At 42.0% G+C, this 20,819-nt stretch overlaps 1 protein-coding gene across 2 annotated transcripts; it reads right to left on the minus strand.

Annotated features, from left to right (window-relative positions):
- Nucleotides 1-1,221: 1,221 nt before the first annotated feature.
- TNFSF10 (TNF superfamily member 10) lies at nucleotides 1,222-19,371 on the minus strand. Of its 2 annotated transcripts, XM_032630570.1 has the most exons (5): nucleotides 19,113-19,371; nucleotides 12,417-12,554; nucleotides 9,519-9,561; nucleotides 5,923-6,024; nucleotides 1,222-4,308 (listed from the first exon to the last, which is right to left on the minus strand). In XM_032630570.1, the coding sequence occupies exons 1-5, from the start codon at nucleotides 19,242-19,244 to the stop codon at nucleotides 3,857-3,859; spliced, it is 867 nt and encodes a 288-aa protein (XP_032486461.1). In that variant the 5' UTR covers nucleotides 19,245-19,371; the 3' UTR covers nucleotides 1,222-3,856. The 2 variants fall into 2 exon arrangements, with proteins under 2 accessions (XP_032486461.1, XP_032486462.1); XM_032630571.1 differs by lacking the exons at nucleotides 1,222-4,308; nucleotides 5,923-6,024; nucleotides 9,519-9,561; nucleotides 12,417-12,554 and adding an exon at nucleotides 15,265-15,811 and having other exon boundaries at nucleotides 19,114-19,293.
- Nucleotides 19,372-20,819: the final 1,448 nt, after the last annotated feature.

The raw sequence follows: 20,819 nt of genomic DNA on the forward strand, positions 1-20,819 counted from the left end.
CAGCTATGAACCCATGAAATAAAACAAGTTATGTGCTTCCAAAATACAATGGCAGGACAGGCAATAGGGTAAGCTCTCCCAGTCCTAAATGGAGAAATGGGAAAGAAGGGGGTGGCAGGGCCCAAGCAAGTCCAAACCCAACGAGGCAAACATCAAATCTTAAGGCTTGAGAATAATCTTCCACCCGATACTCTGCCTGCCAGAGCCCCTGGGATATGGGAATGACCTCTCGTGCACACTGGGGCATCCCTGCCCCACAGCTTTGCTGGGGGCCGTCCAGGGAGCAATTCTCACTGCCTTGATTTGCATGCTTGCAGCTCTCCCTGTCTGGAATTGCATACCAGTGGCTCTACTGATTTGGGGTCATGGGAGCAGCCACACCCTTATGGCTCCATTGGGCATTTCCCTGGCAGGGGCTCTCTGCAGTAACCTCATCCACTCTGTGGTCTTCTGCCTAGGCTGGATGCCCACAGCTCTAGACGGCTCCATTCTTTGACATCTAGGCAGAGGCAGCCTTGCCCAAGGGCTCTGCTGGGCAGGGGTCTGGCCTCTATAGCTTTGGTAGCATTGCTCCCATGGCTTTGGGTGGCACCACTCACACAGCAATGGGCAAGAATTGTTCTGTTAAAACTGAAGTGATAGATTCCCACCTTTTGATACCAAGGGAGAAGGCTTAATGATCTCTAAATCATCTTTGGGGTCCTTCCTCCCTTGTCTTAAAGAATATCACATATCCATAGCTCAATAGCTCTATGAGCCCATCTTATAAAATCTAAGAAGTCTGACTGTTTTCCTTCATTCCTTCCTATCTCCTTCCCCGGTTAGTTCAAATGGGCTGTTTTCCTTCTGGGTGGCAATAGTCATTATTCAGACTGTTCAAAAAGTTTACATGTAGGGACTTCCCTGGTGGCGCAGTGGTTAAGAATCTGCCTGCTAATGCAGGGGACACAGGTTCAAGCCCTGGTCCGGGAAGATCCCACATGCCGCAGAGCAACGAAGCCCGTGCGCCACAATTACTGAACCTGTGCTCTAGGGCCCGCAAGCCACAACTACTGAGTCCGCGTGCCACAACTACTGAAGTCCGCGCGCCTAGAGCCCGTGCTCCACAACAAGAAAAGCCACTGCAATGAGGAGCCCACGCACCACAATGAAGAGTAGTCCCTGCTCGGCGCAACTAGAGAAAGCCTGCGTACAGCAACGAAGACCCAACGCAGCCAAAAGTAAATAAACAAAATAAATTTATTTTAAAAAAGTTTACATGTAGTTCTGACACTGTACCAACTGTATTTGGAATGTAATTTGAGGCTTTCCCCAGAATATTTATTTAAACTGCCAGATGTAACATTTTTCCTTCTAAACTTTGCCTGAAAATGTCATAATGAAAGATACTTACGTTGCACAAAGTTTGTGAGTTAAAAACCAAAATGCCCATGCTATTTTGAAACAGAGGACTAAAGAAGGAGAACATACATACAAGACATCAAGATTTATAGAAAAGCAAATAGCAACCACTAAAGCCAGAGTATGATCAACAGATAAATGAATAAACAGGATGTGGTATGTATTTTCCAACAATGCAATATTATTCAGACTTAAAAAGAAATGAACTGCAGAAATTAACATAACATTGTAAATTAACTGTACTTAAATTAAAAAAATTTTTAAAAAGAAATGAAATTCTGACACATACTTCAACATGGATTGAACCTTGAAGACATTATGCTAAGTCAAATAAGCCAGACATAAAAGAACAGATATTGCATAATTCTATTTACATGAGGTACATAGGACAGTCAAATTCATAAAGAAAGTAGTATGGTGATTACCAGGGACGGGAGGAAGGGAAAATGAGGAATTATTGTTTAATGGTTATAAAGTTTTAGTTTGGGATAATGAAATGCTCTGGACATGAATGGGGTGATGGTTGCACAAAAGTGTGAATGTACTTAATGCCACTGAACTGTACACTCAAAAATGGTTAAATGGTAAATCTTATGTTATTTGTATTTTATCACAGTTTTTAAAAATGGATGGTATGGGTGCAAGGACGGACATCCAGGCCAATAGGAAAAGAAAGTGAGCACAGAAACAGACCCCCTGGGATGTTGGTATATGATATTAAACCTTAAAATCAGTGGGGAAAGAGTAGACTAGCCAATGAACAGTGCCGGACAACTGGTCCCCGATATGGCAAAAGATAAAATTCCATCCCTAGCTCATCACACATGAATTAAACTACAGTTGAATCCCACTATCAAACTATGAAAGGCCAAATTTAAAGATTTCAGAAAAGTATATAGATGGTGATATCTGTGCGCATCGGTAAAAATAGATCTCTTGAACATAGTGTACAAAGCTGTATTAGCTTCCTCGGGCTGCTGAACCAAAGTGCCACAGACTGGGTGCCTTTCAACAACAGAAATTTATTCTCTCACAGTTCTTGAGGCCAGGAGTCCAAAGTCAAGGTGTCGGTAGATTTCTGAGGCTATGGGTAGAATATTTTCTTGTCTCCTGAACTTCTGGTGATGGTCGTCAATCCTTGGAGCTCCTTGCTTGCAACTCCCTCACTCCAATCTCTGCCTCTGTTGCCACATGGAGTTTTCCCTGTGTGTCTCTGTTCCTGTTTCCAAATTTTCTTCTTTAAATAATGAGGACACCAGTCACATTATACAATATTAAGGACCCAGCCTATTCCACTATGACCTCATCTTGACTAATTATATCTGCAACCAACTTCTTTCCAAATAAGGTCACATTCTGTGGTACTGGGGAGGAGGACTTCTACATACCTTTTGTGGGGACACAATTCAACCTATAACAAAAGCATTAACTATAAAGGAAAGGACTGATATATTTTAATCACATTATATAAAAAGTGAGCAGTTTCTTTCTTTCTTCAGTAACACATGTCAGATAAACGATACCATGAAAAAGAGATAAGAATTCCTTTTCCCCATCATTAGTAATCTTGTTACTATAAAACATTAGTACTAGATACACAAAAACTACATATTTTCACGTCATTTTTATTGAAAAAGAAACACGTATTTTTAAATTTTAGTATAAAAATATAGAGTCATAATTAATTCTTGCCCATCCTTAAGTTACATTATCAAACAGGTTTTTTTTTTTCCCACTTTCCCAGTTCTCCTGCTCACAAGGGGCCAAATTCCCGATTTCTGATTAGCTTATCATTCATTTTAGAGTCTTTTATCAAAAATACCTTCAGTGCTTTCGGTCAGCCTGACTTCTGGGAGTGAAAAGCACAAGCCATTCAGAAATATCGGGTTGGCCAAAAAGTTCGTTCGGATTTTTACATATGATTACATAAAACCCGAACGAACTTTTTGGCCAACTGAAAATAGTTCCTTGTTCACTAAACATAACTTTAATTTGTTTAGTGAAATGATACGATTTCGAATGGAATTTTCTTACTTCCAAGAGTACGAGGGTACAGGACAACTCGCACAAGGCCCCACACTGCACCAACTCCCCTGGCACACTGCATACCCTGACCGTGAACTTTCAGTCTTCTGGTATCTTCGCAAGAGTAGACGGTTAAGGCGGAAGACGTTAATTGCTACGCAAATGTTTGTAAACTGAGAACCTTCTAGATTTCTGCTAGCAAGCTGATATCAGGTAGAGTCTCAGAAGGTCTTTTGTCAGTTTCTCTGTCTTGGAATACGTTGGTCACTTTTCAGAGATACCAAAAATGCTTGTGTTGTAGAGTCTCGTGATTGAGGCTGCTCTGCTCAGGCTGCCTTCTTTTGTCAGCTCTTTTGCAGTCTTTTCACAGTGTATCACTCTGAAAAGTGAAAGGTCTCTCTGGGGGCACTGTTTTTTCTTTGCAGATCATTTAGCCAATTAAAAAGGCCCCGAAAAAACTGGCTTCTTGGTCCATGTCAATCAATTGCTCATTAGTTACAGAGACAAAAATTCGATCATTTTCCTTAAGCTCAAATATTCCACCTTGATAGATGGAATAGAGTCCATATTCTGAATCTTTAGACCAACAACTATTTCTAGCACTTTTCATCAGCAGTATGGGATCAGGATAGCTCGTGCATTTGTAAATATATTGTACCATTTGTTTGTTTTTCTTTCTGTTCTCTTCTGTTGAAACTGTTCCCAAAACCTCCTCAGTTTCCTGAAATCGAAAGTATGTTTGGGAATAGATGTAATAAAACCCTGTTTGGTGGATAACCAGCTCTCCATTCCTCAAGTGCAAATTATTCAAGAATGAATGTCCTTTTCTTGACGACTCCCAGGAATTTATTTTCTGGCCCAAAGCTTTTTCATTCTTGGAGCCTGGGATGAAGTTTAGAGAAAAATAAAGTTAGCTTGTAGCAAAACAAGAAGTTTCCCAATAGCTGTGGCTAGCCAATTCTTGGTTGGGATTGTAAAGAATTTTAATCTATTATAAAACTTCTTGCTCCTTCGATCTTCCAAGGATTCTAAATTCTAGTCATATAGAAATCTGGAGGCTCCCGTATCACTGTGATCTGTTGGAAGTCCCCTACTTTTTTGTACCTCATCTACTTTGAATAGTAGCACGGGAATGGTTCACTAAGATGGCAATCTTTACTCCTGCGAAGAATTTCTGTCCAGGACCCCTGCCTCCTTTCCTGTGCTGGTGAGCTCAGATCAACGATGTAGAAGGAAACCAAAAGAAACATATCTATTTCCTCAAGCCTAGAGCTCATAAATTCCTGCTATTCTTTTAGGTCTTTTTGGATTCCTCCTTGGTCTTTCTCTAACCCAGTGTCAAAAGCACCATACAAGCAGAAGGCTAGAAATGACTGTCCAATAAGACAGGGTACAAGGTTTGGCAAAAAGAGCCCAGATTTAAAGATCTTCAGATCCCAAAGACTTTGAATGAAGATGGGCCTTACTAAGATATGATACTCTTTTAAACTTTGGGTTCATCTCTATGATTGACGCAAAATTGAGTTTTTCAAGAGTTGAAAACAACTATATTAATTGATGAATAGTAAACAGGAATAGTGAAATAACGATCTCACTCATAGGCAGAACATGTCAATGATTTACAAAACATGAGTTCAGGAATACCATGAAGGCAACTGCCCAGAAAAAAGAAACAAAAACCAACCAACCAACAAAAACCCCCAACAACCTTTCATTCATTAACTGATGACTGAAATTTCTTTAACCTGGGACAAAACTTTTTACAATAATAAAAGTTCTACTTATTGAGTACTTACAGTGCAACAGCATTTTGCATTAATCTTCACCCTTTTATGAGTTAAAGATTATCTCTACTTTGTATATGAAGAAGATGAAGCTTGATTGTGTTAAGTAATTTGCTCAAAACAAAGAACTAGGTAAGGAGTAGCTGGGATTCCAATGTGGGTATTTAGATTACAAGACCCATGAACCAACCACAGCAGTATATGGACACCTTTTCTACAGCTAATAATTAGGCTTAACCTATTTGGTTAAATCATATGAAACTGACATTTCTGTAAATGCAAAGTGGTCAAATATTGGCCAACATTTTATGGTTCAACCTAATACAAATGCCACTGGGAGGCCTTGGTGACTCATGGGGAAAACAGATGACTGATTTAGAACCTTTGAAGAGGAGAAAGATTTGATGAAAGAGAGAGGAATTACTTTAAAAAAAAAAAAAAGAAGAAGAAAAGCAAAAATGGGGGCATGGGAAACTCAAAGTTCTCCCACTTCCACTTCAGAATTTTCCTGAAGCCAGTTATGCCAGGGCAGTAACTAAGCTATTCATCTTGTAATCTTGCTTCTGAAAAGAGTCAACCTGAGACTTGATTACTACTGAGCATTTTGTAGATAGCCATATAAACATTTCTGATACAAGTTCAAAGAATAAATTATTTGGAACAAATTCTTCCATTCCCTTCTTTTAAACCATAAATTCATTGTTTCTCTTACTTAGAAATGAGAATGTGCTTTTCCGATTGGTCCCAGTTATGTGAGCAGCTACCCTCTGAGGACCTTTTTCTCTTTCTAGGTGAGGAATATTTTGCTGTTTTTCTAAAAGAGAAATGACAAAGAATCATCAGCACTTGTCAGACATGTCTCAGATACATTGCTGTTCACAGCTCTTATCAATCTTATCATTGTAAGCACACTGGGCTCCCAAAGTTGATTATATGGGTTTTCATAAAACCAATTTACATTTTAGTATTATAATCAGTCCACTTCAGCCTATGTTGAATTTGAAAAGTACTTTAGATGGGAAGGATAAGCAGTAACTTGGGCTAAAATTTATCGGCATCTCAGGGGTAAGGTTCAACTAGAATATAACAAAGTGAAGATTCTGACCCTTTTCCTAAACTACAATAATAACAACAAAACTGTGGACTTATAATATTCCTGCTAAGGCATTTAAAATGAACTAATGGCAAATTTCCACTTTGAGTTATATATAGAAACAGAGTGATACCAATTTTTATCATCTCAATTATTTTTTCCTCCTGCTAGATACTACCTACTCTAAAGGAGTAGCAGTGATAACGATTGTCCAGAGATGCTACAAACTGGTATCCAACAGTCATTTCCCTCACCTCCCAAAGGGAATATGAAATGACATAATGGTCATGATAACCGGTATATGAGCATAAAAATCACTGATGCACTAGATCATAACAAATAAATAACATTTATTGACCACCATCCGAAGTACTTTGGAGCAGACTGAAAGACTAAAAATAACTACTCTTTAAAAAAATCAGCTCAAACTTCCCAGGATGTTTACGTTGGTTGTTGAGATAAACTATACATTTTCATCAAGCAAATATGTCCAGGGACAAGGCAGTGCTCCGCAGGGACTTCAAAGATTAATCACTAATTACACTGACTGAGCCCTCAAGGGACTTACAGTTTTTAGGGAAGACACAAATTAGAAAGTGAAAATTAACCTATAAGAAATAGAAATGAAGGGTGATGGGTGTTCAGGGGAGGGAAAAATTCCTATTTGTTGGAGAGCTGAGGTCAGGGGAGGGGGTTTGGACTAAGGCCCTTTCATTCACGTACTCCAGCAAACCAAAGTGCCCATCACATCTATACCTGACACTCTTCTAGAAAGATGGAGAAAGAACTATAAACAAAGGAATGCAAGAAAGCATTTGAGGGGCAGGACAATTCTCTGAAATGGGTGGAGCTGGGGAGGCTTGGGAAAAGGGCATTGCCAGAGATCTAGAATAGTGTCCCCAAGGCAGGATGCACAAAGGATTCCTGGGACACAGGCATCAGATGAATTCAGTTTCAGGCTTGAATGAGGATTTAAACTATAGAGGATTTGAATGTTAGACTAAGAGATTTGAATTTTTACAGACATGGGAAGACTCTGGAAGGTTTTGATCGGGGAAGCAAAAAGATATGTGTTGTGCTTTAGGCTAAACTACCTCATAGTAAGGTTTGATGGGTAGAAAGTGAGAGGGCTGGAGATTGGCGAGTTAGCAGACAGCTGTAATTGATCAGGTCTGAGAACAGGAAGCTTTAATCTAGGCTAGTAGTAGAAGAAACTGAAAGGAGGTGATAAAATTTCATAGGCAAGGAAGGAATGCTAAGGAGTCTCTCCATCTATCTGGTGTTGTCACTTATTCAGGATAGGTGGGTGTGTACAGGATACTGAAAACCAAACACAGCTCGGAAGTACATGTTACTCTCAGAATGCTCAGCTTTCAAGGTTTTTACTTTTAACCACCATTGATAAATAATTCATAATGCCTTGACTGCCCCTAGACCATAACACTTTAAAATATTCAGTAATGGAATCCAGTTACAAATATCTTGCATTTGAGGTCATTGCAAGTATATGGGAAAGCCTAGCTTTAAAAGCAAATTCTGAAGAGAGGACATTTCCCCTACTGACTATAGCAAACAGTTCCTGGAAAAGAAGTCTGTGAATATGTATATTTGGGTGTCATGGATACATCTTGGTATACTGAGGAGTATATGATTTCTATGCCCCACTGGGATGAATAAAAAAGAGTATTTTTCTTCCAACACTGAAAATAGTACATGCATCTACTGTAGACCACGGATCTGGTGTTCCTCATTAGAAGAGAAGTAGTGTTCAACATTCCTAATACTGTTTTTGCCTTTGGGGAAATGACCAGAAAGAATGCTTAGACCCTGGGACCAGGTCTTGCCTTCATATTTAATAAAGCCCATTTAATAAAGGATGGTGGGTATTGTCAAGTGATGAGGAAGCTTACTTGTAATGGAAAAGGATAGCTGAAAATTAGGAAGACATCATTAATAAAATATCTATTAAAAAACTGATTCTTCTCTGCCAGGCTGGTGTACCCCAGGACTGTAAGTCTCTGGTACACGTATGCAGGCTGGTATGATTATTAACAGGGGAAAATGGGGCTATGGTGAGCCAAATGCAAAGCAGCAGCAAATTAAATTCATCAGTTGTATTTACTTATGTATTGATTTAAAAAATATGTATTAAGAACTTTCTGTGTAGAGAGGGATGGTGACACAACAACGTGAATGTACTAACGGCCACCAAATTGTGCGCTTCAAAATGGTTAGTTGTGTTACGTGAATTTCATCGCAGTCAAAATACACACACACACATGCACGTGAATACACACACCAAAGGCAGTGCAGGTAAGGACCAGGGGGATAAGAGAGAATCTACTAGGCTTGAGGTGTACAGTTAAGTCTAGGAATAGAGAGGTAAGAGAAAGAGGCATGTTTTCTGTCTTTGTGGATCTTTAATCTAGTAGAGAATCAGACAGAACAAACAGAATATTTATATATTTTCCTTTGATTTATATATATATCAATCAAAGGAAATGAACAAGGTAAGTGTGATAGAAAAAATAGGATGTGGGTGAACTTACTTAGAAAGTTGGTCAGGGAAGTTCTCTCTGAGAGGTGATGAGTAGGTGATGAGGATGGAGGATGAGAAGGAGGTGTTTACGTGAAAATCCAGGAATGGAAGAAGCCAGTTGCAGGACTAGAGAAGCCGGCCTGGGCAATAACAATGAAGGGCGTTGTGGGTCAAGAGCAGGCTGGTGACCATCAGTGGAGATAGCCAAGGTGTGAGGACTGCAGGATGAGGATTTCGGGGGCGTAGAAGGATTGCTGGGAAAGAGATGACGGAGCAAGAGGCTTTTGCACAAAGAAAGGCTTCGAGCCTAGGGGCGGTCTGAAGCAGAGAAGATGGGTAACTTTGGAGCCCTTTTTTTCCAGCTATGCTCCAGAAAGCTACCCACATTAGAAGGTAAAAATAAATAATCCAAGAAGTTGAGGTGAAAGGAAAATCCACGTTGGAAGAATAAAATTCCGATGAAACGAAGTTCAGACCCTAGGTGGGTCACAGATTTGCTTCTGAGCTTTCTAGCTGCCAATGCAAACAGGGAAATAGAATCAAGCAGCTTGAGACACTGAGCAGTGGTCAGAGGTGGGATGTGTGGATGGGAGCGGAGAGAAAGAGGATGGAGAGCTATTCACCCTATCCCAAGGCTGACAGTAGAAAATTAAAATAACAACAAAAAGAATACTACCTGGAATTGAAGGAATGGTTTCCTCATAGGTTCTCAAAATGATCTGCAAATAGTATTGAATAAAGCTTGTTAATTTCCCTAAGCATTTAGACTGACTATAGAATGTCTGTGGCTCTTCTTGCTGATGCCCAGCAGAAAATTTCCACCTAAGATATCAACCTAGGCAGCTTTAAGTTGTCCAAGCATAGAGTGTGGGGGGCAGGGTGGGAGCTGGGATGAATACGGAGGCAGCTGTCCCTACTGTGGATGGAAGGATGGTCCTCTGTCCGGGAGACTTCTGTTTCTGGATGAAGTCTTTGAAAGGCCGCACCTGGAGCAGCACAGGAGCAAGGAGTTATCCTTCTCCAAGTTAGGTCAGCCTAATGTTCCCCAGGTCTCCTTCTGGCCGACGGATGCGGTAGCCATGTCACCGCACTTTCTGAGTGTGTGTGCCTGCAGGCGTGCATGTGTATAGTGCATTGTGTGTGTGTCGCTGCATGCATACGTGTATAAAGGCACTGTGTCAGAGTCCAGGAGCTTTAAATTATCGGACATACCCAAGACTCAAGGTGCAAGGCACACTCCCTCTCTCTCATGGTGCCCACAGACACGCACAGCCCATCCAGCGGTGACCTGGTAGCACCATGTCACTCTCTCATTTCTGAGAACGTGGCTGAGACATTCTCAACATAAAGATATTTTACCAAATTCCCATATCTCACTAAACACTTCACGTCACTTTCTTTGTGCTAACCAGTGGGGAAAACCAGTAATAAAGAACGAAATCTAGCATTTCTGTTAAATGAGCCGACCCTGACGTGACTCCTCCATGGCTTTACACGCCTCTCCACTCAGTTCTCTCACCCCTGGGGGCTTTGCCCATCATTGCCCACCTTTCCCGTCACTGTTGTTAATTATACAACCGTCAGAAACTCCCTTCCTCTGCACTCCTGCTCCAAATCAGAAGCTCTCTTCTTTTTCCTCTGTCGAAAGCTCTGACCCCAGATAATGGGGGGCTGCCTGTAGGGCAACGGACACTGGCGTTTGGGAAGGGAAGCGAGGGGTGGCCTCAGCACATTAGCTCTCTCACTCTCATTCTGGGCCAGAAAGGAAGGAAGGAAGGAAAAAGGAGGAGGAGGAAAGGGAAAAGGGTAAGTCCTACAGTGTGGTCCTTAACACGGTGCCACCAAGAAAAAAAAAAAAGATTGTAGTACAATCAGATGGACTGGATTCACATCTGTTCATTAGCAGCCCTGGGAAACTTTACACAAAAGTTACTGATATGAACTACTTTAATTTCTTCATCTATTTTTTTTAAAAAAGAAGATAATAACGATTCCTTCCTCACAGAGCTGTTTGAGGATTAAGGGAGATAATACACATAATGGGCATAGGATGTTTACGGGAAATTGTCTGTTCACTTCACAGTGCCTGGAAAAATGGGGAACTCTTTTCCCCTCCTACACTCTCATCCACCGCTGTGTGCCCTCTCTTCTCTAGTCAGTGGCAGGATGTGAGAATGGGAGGGACGGGGGAAGAGCAGGAAAGAGACCTTTAAAGCCCACCCACACGGCTTCTCTCATCTCCCCACTCCCAGGCCCAGCATCCAGCTCCCTCCTCGGTCTCCAGATTTCTACTCTAGTTCTGAGTTTCTCTCCTCTGCCACCAGTGGGTTCGCCATGCTCCCTCTAATCCTAGGAACCGTGGGGTCCCATTCCTCAGGTTCCTCAGGACATTTCCCCAACCCTGGGTCTTTCCTGGTGTTTCTCACTTGGGGCAATGGAGTCCCAGCTGCTCCAGGACAGCTTGTGTGCAGCAGGTATCCTGCCCACGATTCCAGGGCACCCGTGGAGCAGATGTGTTTCTAGGACAACCAGGTGGAAGTCTGATTTCATTTCTCATAGGAATAGCATCACAGGTGATGCTGGGCTTTACTGCGAGGACTGCTTAGGGTTATAAATCAGAGCCTAACCACCAACACAACACTGTTTCTATGGAAGGGCACACTGAGTACCAGACAATAGACTTACAATCATTTCTTTAAAACACATCCTCCTCCTACCCTGGGATGTCCCCAGTAGTTTTTTTAAACAATGAAGTTTACAATTTTCATGTTTGTGTTCACAGCTGGCCTTTCCGGATACGCAGAAGGTAAACGTTATTAATGCCATCTTACAAATAAGGAAGCAGCCTGAGAGAAGAAACTATATTTGACATGTCCTGTCACTGAAAGTATAATTAAGTAATCATATTTAGTGAAATAAACTGTTAGCTAACAAAGTTTCTGCTGGAGATTCTATTTAAGCAACTTTCACAAACAGAAAATATTTTGTAATGTGTCATTTATTAACTGCAAATTGAGATGTCATCACCTTCAATTTCTCAAAGTATCTCTTTCTTCCCTCTTCCTTTCCTCTTTCTTCATCTCTATATGCATACAAAAATAAACAGACTTAATTCCAGAGAACAACAATGTGGTGACACAAGGGTTTGTAAAAAAAAAAAGGAGAGAAAAAAATAACAGAGAACAACAATGTGGGAAGAATATAAAACACCATTGTTTGGTTTCTTTTGTCTTCTGAATAAAAAAAGAAATCACACACGTCCTTTATCGTCGTGTGACCTGGAACACATGGCTCTGTCCGTGCCTCAGTTTCCACAAGGTGAGATAAAAAGTTTAGACTAGATGAAGGAGGTCTCTGGAGGAGAGGAATAAACTCTAGACCACGAGTTGATCAGGACCCACTGTTTGGTGCTGTCCCATCTTTTCCTAGTTCAGTGAATTTGGGGACAATCACTTAAACACTCTGGGCCCCCGTTTCCTCCCTTACAAAATAAGGACTCTAGACTTTATCTAAAATAGTCCTTCTCCTCTGACCTTCTATGCCTGCTGGTAAAGCGACCCCGTGGTTCACTTACCTTTCTAACAAACTGACGGAGTTGCCACTTCACGTGCCAGCAGGGGTTGATCATACTCTCGTCATCACTGGCATCCCAAGAACTGTCATCGTCCTTTAAGAAGCAAGCTATGCCACTTTTGGAGTACTTGTCCTGCATCTGGGTTGAGATGAATATAACGCAATATTATGCACAAGTGCTTTTTCTTTTCGTTCATTTACAAGTTAAAACAACAGAAGCTGATGACGGGTTCAGAGAAGTCTTAGCACCTTGGCAAAGCTCATTGCCTGAAGTAAAAGTAAGCATGCCGTCCTTTGTCCTTTGAATAAAGGTAAGCAGTTCGATGTGGTGGAAGGGAAACAGGTGTGGGCCAGGCATCCAGGGTCACAATGCCCTTTGCTGCCCCTGCCCTTGAGCAGTCGTATGTCCCTCAACAAATTGCTTCTGCTCTTCGACATCTCTTCTTCATCTGCATTTTGAGCTGGCTCACTGTGGTGATCTTTGAGGTTCCTTCCAGCTCTGACATAGCGTGACTCCCATCCTACAGCTAGAAACCCACCAGGTACAAAGTAGGCAGTGGAGTTTGTTTACATTCCGGGATCCTAAATAAAAAATTAGCCAAAGTCTTTAGGGTGCAGGTAATATTCTGTTTCTTGATCTGAGCTTTGATTGTCTTAGTAGATTCTAGTTATTGTTGTGATTTCTACACCTCTGGACGGCAGAAGCCAGACTACGTTGCCACTAGACGTTTGAATGTCCACACCAGCTAGGGATTTACCTGCAGAGACTCGAAACACCATTTGAAGGTTTGCTCCCTTCTTCTGATTGAGGGTAAACATTTACAGTGGCCTAGATCATTGCCAACAAAGTCTGTGCTTGATGTTATACACACACACACACACACACACACACACACACACACACACACACCCCAAACCACCCAGAGCACTCTAGAATGACAACTGATTAATCTTACGAAGAAAAACAGGATGTTCATGCAAGGTCAGATTTTTTTTTTTTTTCCTGTTTTCATTTTTAACAACTGCGATTCAGGAGATGTTATTTCTCTCTACAAGTCCATTGAATTGCCTTTCTCTGGGGAAATAAATGGGAAAATAGCCATTTTCATCTGTTATTTGAACTTAGGGGACTTCAAAGCTTGAAGGAAAGATCAAACTTAACGATGATCTGCTCCCTCCTGTAGAAAGATGATCTCATTCCAAATCAAAATAACTTAAATATTTACAGGAGCTTTCAGCCAGAATCATGCAGGTCTGTACTGTCAGCCATGTACTCCCTGGACATTTGATCAGGTCTCTCAAGCATAAAAGTGACAAACCTGAGATAATTAATTCCTTCCCCACACTCTGGCATAGAACATTCATTTACTTTTAAGTAAATGTTTCTTTTCTTTCTTCCTTTTTAAAATTCCAAGAGTAAAACATTCGCCTAGTAGATGTAGTGGGGGTGACAGCTGGGACCACCTGAGTTATGACTGGCGATGAAATTAGACACTATTCCTTTGATCCTACCCACCTCCATGTTCTTCTACTGTAGACATTAATTTTCATCTGCAATTTATGTGAGCTTAAAAAGCCTTTCCAAGGAAGGAACTCAATTTAGAAATAGAAGAGCATGTCTAGCAAACTGAGGAGAGGATCAGGGAAGAAGAGCTGGATTCACCAACAAGGCCTAAGGGTAGTTCCAGGAAGAACAGTTGTATTTGCCATTTCCCAGCCCAGCAGGACTGGGTGTGCCTTGGCCAGGCGTTGACTTGATGAAACTGAATAAACAGGCTTAACTAATTTTCGTAACCTGTTGGGACAAAACAATGTGCATGACAGAATGGAGGGAGCAACTTGTCATCTTACTTCACAGCAGTTGGAAGCTATCTCAGCATGAGAGGGCTGAGGCCCTGGAGGCTGAGGCTGGGGACAGGACAGGGCAGAGTTGAGAGGTGCTGGGATCAGGCAGTCAGGGTAGCTGCCAGCCCCTGTGAAGTCAAGTGGAGTTTGAGAGGGTGGAAGAGATCAGGGGCCAGCCCAGGTCAGGACCAACTGCTGGCCTCTGGAGACCCTCTGGAGATTTTCCAGAAACACTTTCAGGAGGTGGGGAGGGAGAACCTTGAAAACTAAGGTCCTAAGTAGACGTGGGAGGGAGTCTGACAAGCTAGTGAGACTCCAGTGTTAACCCAGATTGAATGAAGCCTAAAGACGCTGAGGATACACAGGCAGCCTGGAAAATATAGAAAATTATAGAATACTTTTCTAAAGTAAAACAAATAAAACCCTCTGATTCACCCTCATTCCACCTCCTAGTTAACCTTTGGATGATCTCTTTTTTTTTTTTTTTTTTTTTTTGTGGTATGCGGGCCTCTCACTGTTGTGGCCTCTGCCACTGTGGAGCACAGGCTCCGGACGCGCAGGCTCAGCGGCCATGGCTCACGGGCCCAGCCGCTCTGCGGCATGTGGGATCTTCCCAGACCAGGGCACGAACCCGTGTCCCCTGCAGGTGGACTTTCAACCACTGCGCCACCAGGGAAGCCCTGATCTCTTTTTTTACAGGGTTGAGATTAGACTGGGTGTGGGCAATTTTGTATATGGTTGTTTTCTCTTAAGACTATACAAAAATGTCATGCTCTTTAGATCTGTATGAAAATCATATGGATAGCATAGATGTTTTTACAACATTAGCTGTAGAAATTTGATAAAATATAGAAAAATTAAAAAGAGGCACCCATAATTCTACCCTCTAAAGATCACAACTTATTTCTCCTTCTAGATATTTTTATGCTTATATTGGGTTGGCCAAAAATTTCGTTCAGGGTTTTCAACAGCAAACCCTGAACGAAATTTTTGGCCAACCCACATTGACTTCTGAACAACAGAAAGCCCCAGCCACTCTGCATCCCATCCCCACATGTTTCATATTTAGTAGTTTCTTCTACAGACCTAGGCCAACACAGGTAACCGACACATGGGCAAGGTGGTGCTATGGTTATTCCAAGAATGATTAATGATGATTAATATGATGTCTCTCTCCCCCTTTCCTTTTTACATCCTTTCACACTTTGAGGTTGAATTTCCTACAGCACTTCTCAGGCTGGGGCTGTTCTCTTGCCAACCACATCTGGGTGTTGGGTGCAGGGGGATGAGTGTGCTATTTTTATCTGGACAACTCTAGAAGGAGAGAGATGGCTATTGCCCTTGGTTCTGAGAAGTGGATTCCACTCAACTGCTGCTGTTGCCATCACAAACAGTGGGACTGTCTAGGCCAGGGCCAACCAGTCCTTGGCAGGGCTTGAAGTCAGCAGGGTGGACTCCTTTGCTGGCTGGCTGGCTCAGAGACTTCAAGGTGGCAGCACTGACCCTCTCTGCTGCCCAGACATTAGTCTCTGACAATCAGTTTCTGCAAACCACAAATAGCATAAAGGATCATTTACGGACATCAGTGGATAAGGGTCTCCTTCTCCTTTGTCTTCCCCGTCTATAATGCCACAGCAATAGGTAGTCCCCTTGTCATAAAACTTTCTCAGAGTCATAGACTTTAGAGGCTAAGCCCATATTTATTGTTCATGCTCGCAGGTCTACAGGCTTAATTGTGAGGGTCCAATCCAACATCCCTCAGCCCGGCTCAACCCACACTCCCTATAATCCTTGCCCACTGTATCTTCTGCAAATTTTTGCTTGCCAGAGTGAAACCTGTGATCTGATTTAGAAAATTAATACTTGTGTTGAATATGCTTTTCCAAACTCTACACAGTCACCCAAAGAGATTCAGATTCATTTTCCCTTGCATAAATTCCTGATGAAGAGGGTGACAACTCCAAGAGACTTCTCAATGCTGATTACAATGGTTACCATTTACTGAGCCCCTATTTAATGCCTGGTTCAAAATTGGGCTTCACCTTTTACCTAACTTCCCTGAGTCTTAGTTTGTTCATCTGTAAAATGGGATAATTGTATTTACTTTATAGAATTGTTATGAGGATTAAATAGGGCAGTATTTTGAAAGTTTCTGGAACAGTTTTTGCTCAATATCTCTTAATTCTCTTCTTTCTGATACTCTTAATAAATTCTTCTGCATGTCTGTACAGAAGTGTACACATATAAACATGTAATCAGGAAAAATGTGTGCACGTGGGGAGATGTTAAACTTTGAAATTTCCATTTTTATAGAATTCAAAGAAACTTGATCATGTACACAGACAATTGCATAACTCAGATCAGTAAATAACGAGTTGATTCAGTCTTAAAATGAGGCCAACTTGTAACGTTAGCAAACTGAGGGAACCTCTTGTATATGGAGACACAGACTCACTATTTATACTGCAAAGTTAACAAAGCTTAGGACATGCTGGCTCCAAAGTGGGAAACACAGCAGCATTCCAGTCTCTCAGGCAGACGTAGAACTAAAAGGCATGATTACAATCACGTTGATTTTTTTTTCTTACAAATACAGGCTCTTTGAAATTGCCCTATAACAAAGCTGACTTTACTGGCCATCTAATGGTAGTGATCATTTGTATAATTACTTGTTGACTCTTGTTTTATTCACTTCATTTCCAAAGGAAATTCCCAACCAGTTGAGAGCAAAGTTTATACTCCACAGGATATGCAAACCGCATTTATTTCCTTAACAGATAAACACTACTTTATATTTGTCCAAGACCCTTAGCCTTGCATTTCCTGCCCAGCTGACAGATTTGATGTTGCATTGTCACCGTACAGCAGGGTGCTGTTCAGCACAAGGGGGAGATAGGTTAACCCTGCTGGCACCCTGCTGTGACGGGAGAAGCATTGCCTGTGAGCTGAGCTGGGTCCAGCTCTGCTTCCAAATTTCTGCCTTAACTCGGTAAGTCATTTCTCTGGCAGTCTCTAGTCTCATTTATACAACGAGGGGTATCCAAAATTCCTTCCAGCTCGAAGTTCCCTACTATACAATATACAATTAGTCAAAATATACACCGAAACTCCTATACTGTTGGTGGGAATGTAAATTGATAGAGCCACTATGGAGAACAGTACGGATGTTCCTTAAAAAATTGAAAATAGAGCTACCATATGATCCAGCAATCCCACTCCTGGGCATATATCTGGAGAAAACAATAATTTGAAAGGATACATGCACCCCAGTGTTCATTGCAGCACTATTTACAATAGCCAGGACATGCAAGCAACCTAAATGTCCATCGATGGAGGAATAGATAAAGAAGATGTGGTACTGTATACAATGAAATATTACTCAGCCATAAAAAATAACAAAATAATGCCATTTGCAGTGACATGGATGGACCTAGAGATTGTCTTACTGAGTGAAGTCAGACAGAGAAAGACAAATATCATATGATATTGCTTATATGTAGAATCTAAAGAAATGGTACAAATGAACCTATTTACAAAACAGAAGTTGAGTCACAGATGTAGAAAACAACCCAGGGGGGAATGGGGGAGAGGGATAAATTGGGAGACTGGGACTGACATATACATATATATATACATCATATACATACTGATGTATACATACTGTATATACATACTGTATATAAAATAGATAACTAATAAGAACCTACTGAATAGCACAGGGAACGCTATTCTATACTCTGTAATGACCTATATGGGAATAGAAATCTAAAAAAGAGTGGATAGGGACTTCCCTGGCTGTCCACTTGTTAAGACTTTGCCTTCTAATGCAGGGGGTGAGGGTTCAATCCCTGGTCAGGGAGCTAAGATCCCACATGCCTTATGGCCAAAAAACCAAAACATAAAACAGAAGCAATATTGTAACAAGTTCAATAAAGACTTTAAAAGTGGTCCACATCAAACAAATCTTTAAAAGAAAATAAAAATTAAAAAAATTTTATGAGTGGATATCATTCTATTTCAGTAGAACCAGTTTTGCTAATTTTTAAAGAGTCATTAAAGAAAGATTTGTAAACCCTAAAAAAGAAAAAAGAGTGGATATATGTCTATGTGTAACTGACTCACTTTGCCATACAGCGGAAACGAACACAACATTGTAAATCAACTATGCTCCAATAAAAAAAATTAAATGAAAATAATATGTACACAGAAAGCCAAAACCTGGGGTTGGCTTATTTTCAGTAATTTTGCATTCAAAATCCACTGGAATTAGCCACATTTGGAACACAAAACAGCATTATTACAAGTGGTTTAGAGCCTGGCTTTCGGTTAAGCCTCAACTCCACCCTACTCCCTTTGTCCTGGCAGTACACTGGTGAAGGCTGGTTATTCATTCAACAAGTGTTTAGTGAACACCTACTATGTGGAAGCGCTGTGCTAGCGCCTAGATGTGTCACAGAAAGCAAAAGCGGATACAGTCCTGCCCTGATGCAGTTCCTCTCACTCCCAAGAATTTGAGTCAAGAACTATAAAGCATTAAGCAGAAAGCACTCAATGAATGGCAGCTGTTAATATTATAACATTCTGTTGAAGACAAAACTACCTCAGGAGTTTTGTTGCCCGCATCTGCTCGTAACTGGTGGAGCCAGTTCTGTAACTGCACTTTGTGCACAGAGTCCCTTCAATTCGCTTTTGCAAAGTCCTCAGTAATGATATGCATTAGCAGTTGGGGTCCCCAGACAGAGAAAGAGAGGATTCTCTTCCTCTGTAAAGTCTTCCCAGAGAAGCCAATAAAGGCAGTTAACCGGAGGGTTGCCCAGAGCCTCTGTTCAGAGAGCGTGCGCATTGTACTGACCTGCTTCAGCTCGTTGGTGAAGTACACGTAAGTCACGGCCACACAGAGGGCCTGCAGGAGCACGGTGAAGATCAGGATCAGTGCGCAGGTCTGCCCAGGGCTGGGGCTCCCTGGAGCCTGCATCAGGGCCATGGTCCTGTCCAGAGGCTGACTGCCACAGAGTGAACGAGGCAGCAGCTTACGGTTGGCGTGAGAGGAGAAGTGGGTGGGGCGTGGAGTCTGAGTTTTGCTTACTGGAAAAAAGAATCAAAATGAAACTGAAAGTTAAGACAGACAGAGAAAACAATACATATGAGGATTACACAACTGCAAGCCTAGGAATCCCAAACCACTAGAAGCTAGCAAGAGGCAAGGAAGGTCCAAGTACAGGCTTCAGGGGGTGCATGGCCCTGCTGACTCCTTGGTTTTTGACTTCTAGCCTCCCGAACTGCAAGACAACCCATTTGCATTTGTGCTGCTTCATTGTGGCAGCCCTAGTAAATGAATACAGCTTCTATTTGATTAGAAAGGTGAAAAAAATCTAAGTGTTGCAATCACAATAACTACAATCCATTAATCAAAATAAGATTTTGGGGACCTGCCTGGTGGCGCAGTGGTTAAGAATCCACCGGCCAATGCAGGGGACACGGGTTCGATCCCTGATCCGGGAAGATCCCACACGCCGTGGAGCAACTAAGCCTGCGTGCCACAACTACTGAACCTGTGTTCTGGAGCCCGTGAGCCACAACTACTGAGCCCGCATGCCTAGAGCCCGTGCTCTGCAACAAGAAAAGCCACCTCAATGAGAAGCCCACGCACCACAACCAAGAGCAGACCCCGCGTGCCGCAACTGGAGAAACCCCGCACGCAGCAACCAAGACCCAACGCAGCCAAAAATAATTAAATAAATTTATTTTTTTAAAAAAAAAGGCCGAGATCTCCATTTAAAAAAATAAAATTGCTTTGAAATGGTCACTGTCAACAAGGTCATCAGCTCATCAGAAGTGAATCCATGTTTCTATGAACTACCCCATTCATTCATTATCTAGGCTAGAGGGCTATCTAGGTCACCAGGTTTTATAAATATGTGTCTTTACATCATTTCCTAATTGCACAGTCATCATGTTCTTAGTTTACGTATTATTTATTCTGACTAAGTAGTTATTGGGCTGCACCCCACAGGTCTGTAAGCCTTGTAGTTGCCCAGCCTCCAAACTAATGAAAGAGGCTGGATACAGCAACAGGGACATCAATGGTTTATTGGACAGGGGATCCTACATATCTGAAGCAAAAGGTCCTGGAGTGACATCCCACCATGTGCAGCAGACGGCTGGCAGGACATGACAGCTGGCAGGACATGACAGCAGACTTTGCTACTCAGCGGAGAAGGAGGCTATCATTTATGGGGGAGGGGGACTTGATGTCAGGTGGGCTCATCAGTTGCCAGGGAAACCAGGGGCTGGGGCAGGGGACAAGCATGCAGGCAGTTACTGATAAAGCCCAGTAATTAAGAGGATTGGAGAGTCATGTGAGTGAAGCAGGGCCTGGTGGAGCAGGGGATGGACGGAGAGCAAGAGAACAGCCATGTTGAGTGGCCTGACCATACCCTCCACCCCTACAGACCCTGCACCACCCTTACACTCTTGGCCCACCTCTCTTCCGTGATACCCTTGGGGTCAGGTACAGAGAGGGCGCTGCAACCAAACACCACAAATGCGATACAGGCAA

This window comes from Phocoena sinus, chromosome 4 (assembly GCF_008692025.1).
Source record: "Phocoena sinus isolate mPhoSin1 chromosome 4, mPhoSin1.pri, whole genome shotgun sequence".
Lineage (NCBI taxonomy): Eukaryota > Metazoa > Chordata > Mammalia > Artiodactyla > Phocoenidae > Phocoena > Phocoena sinus.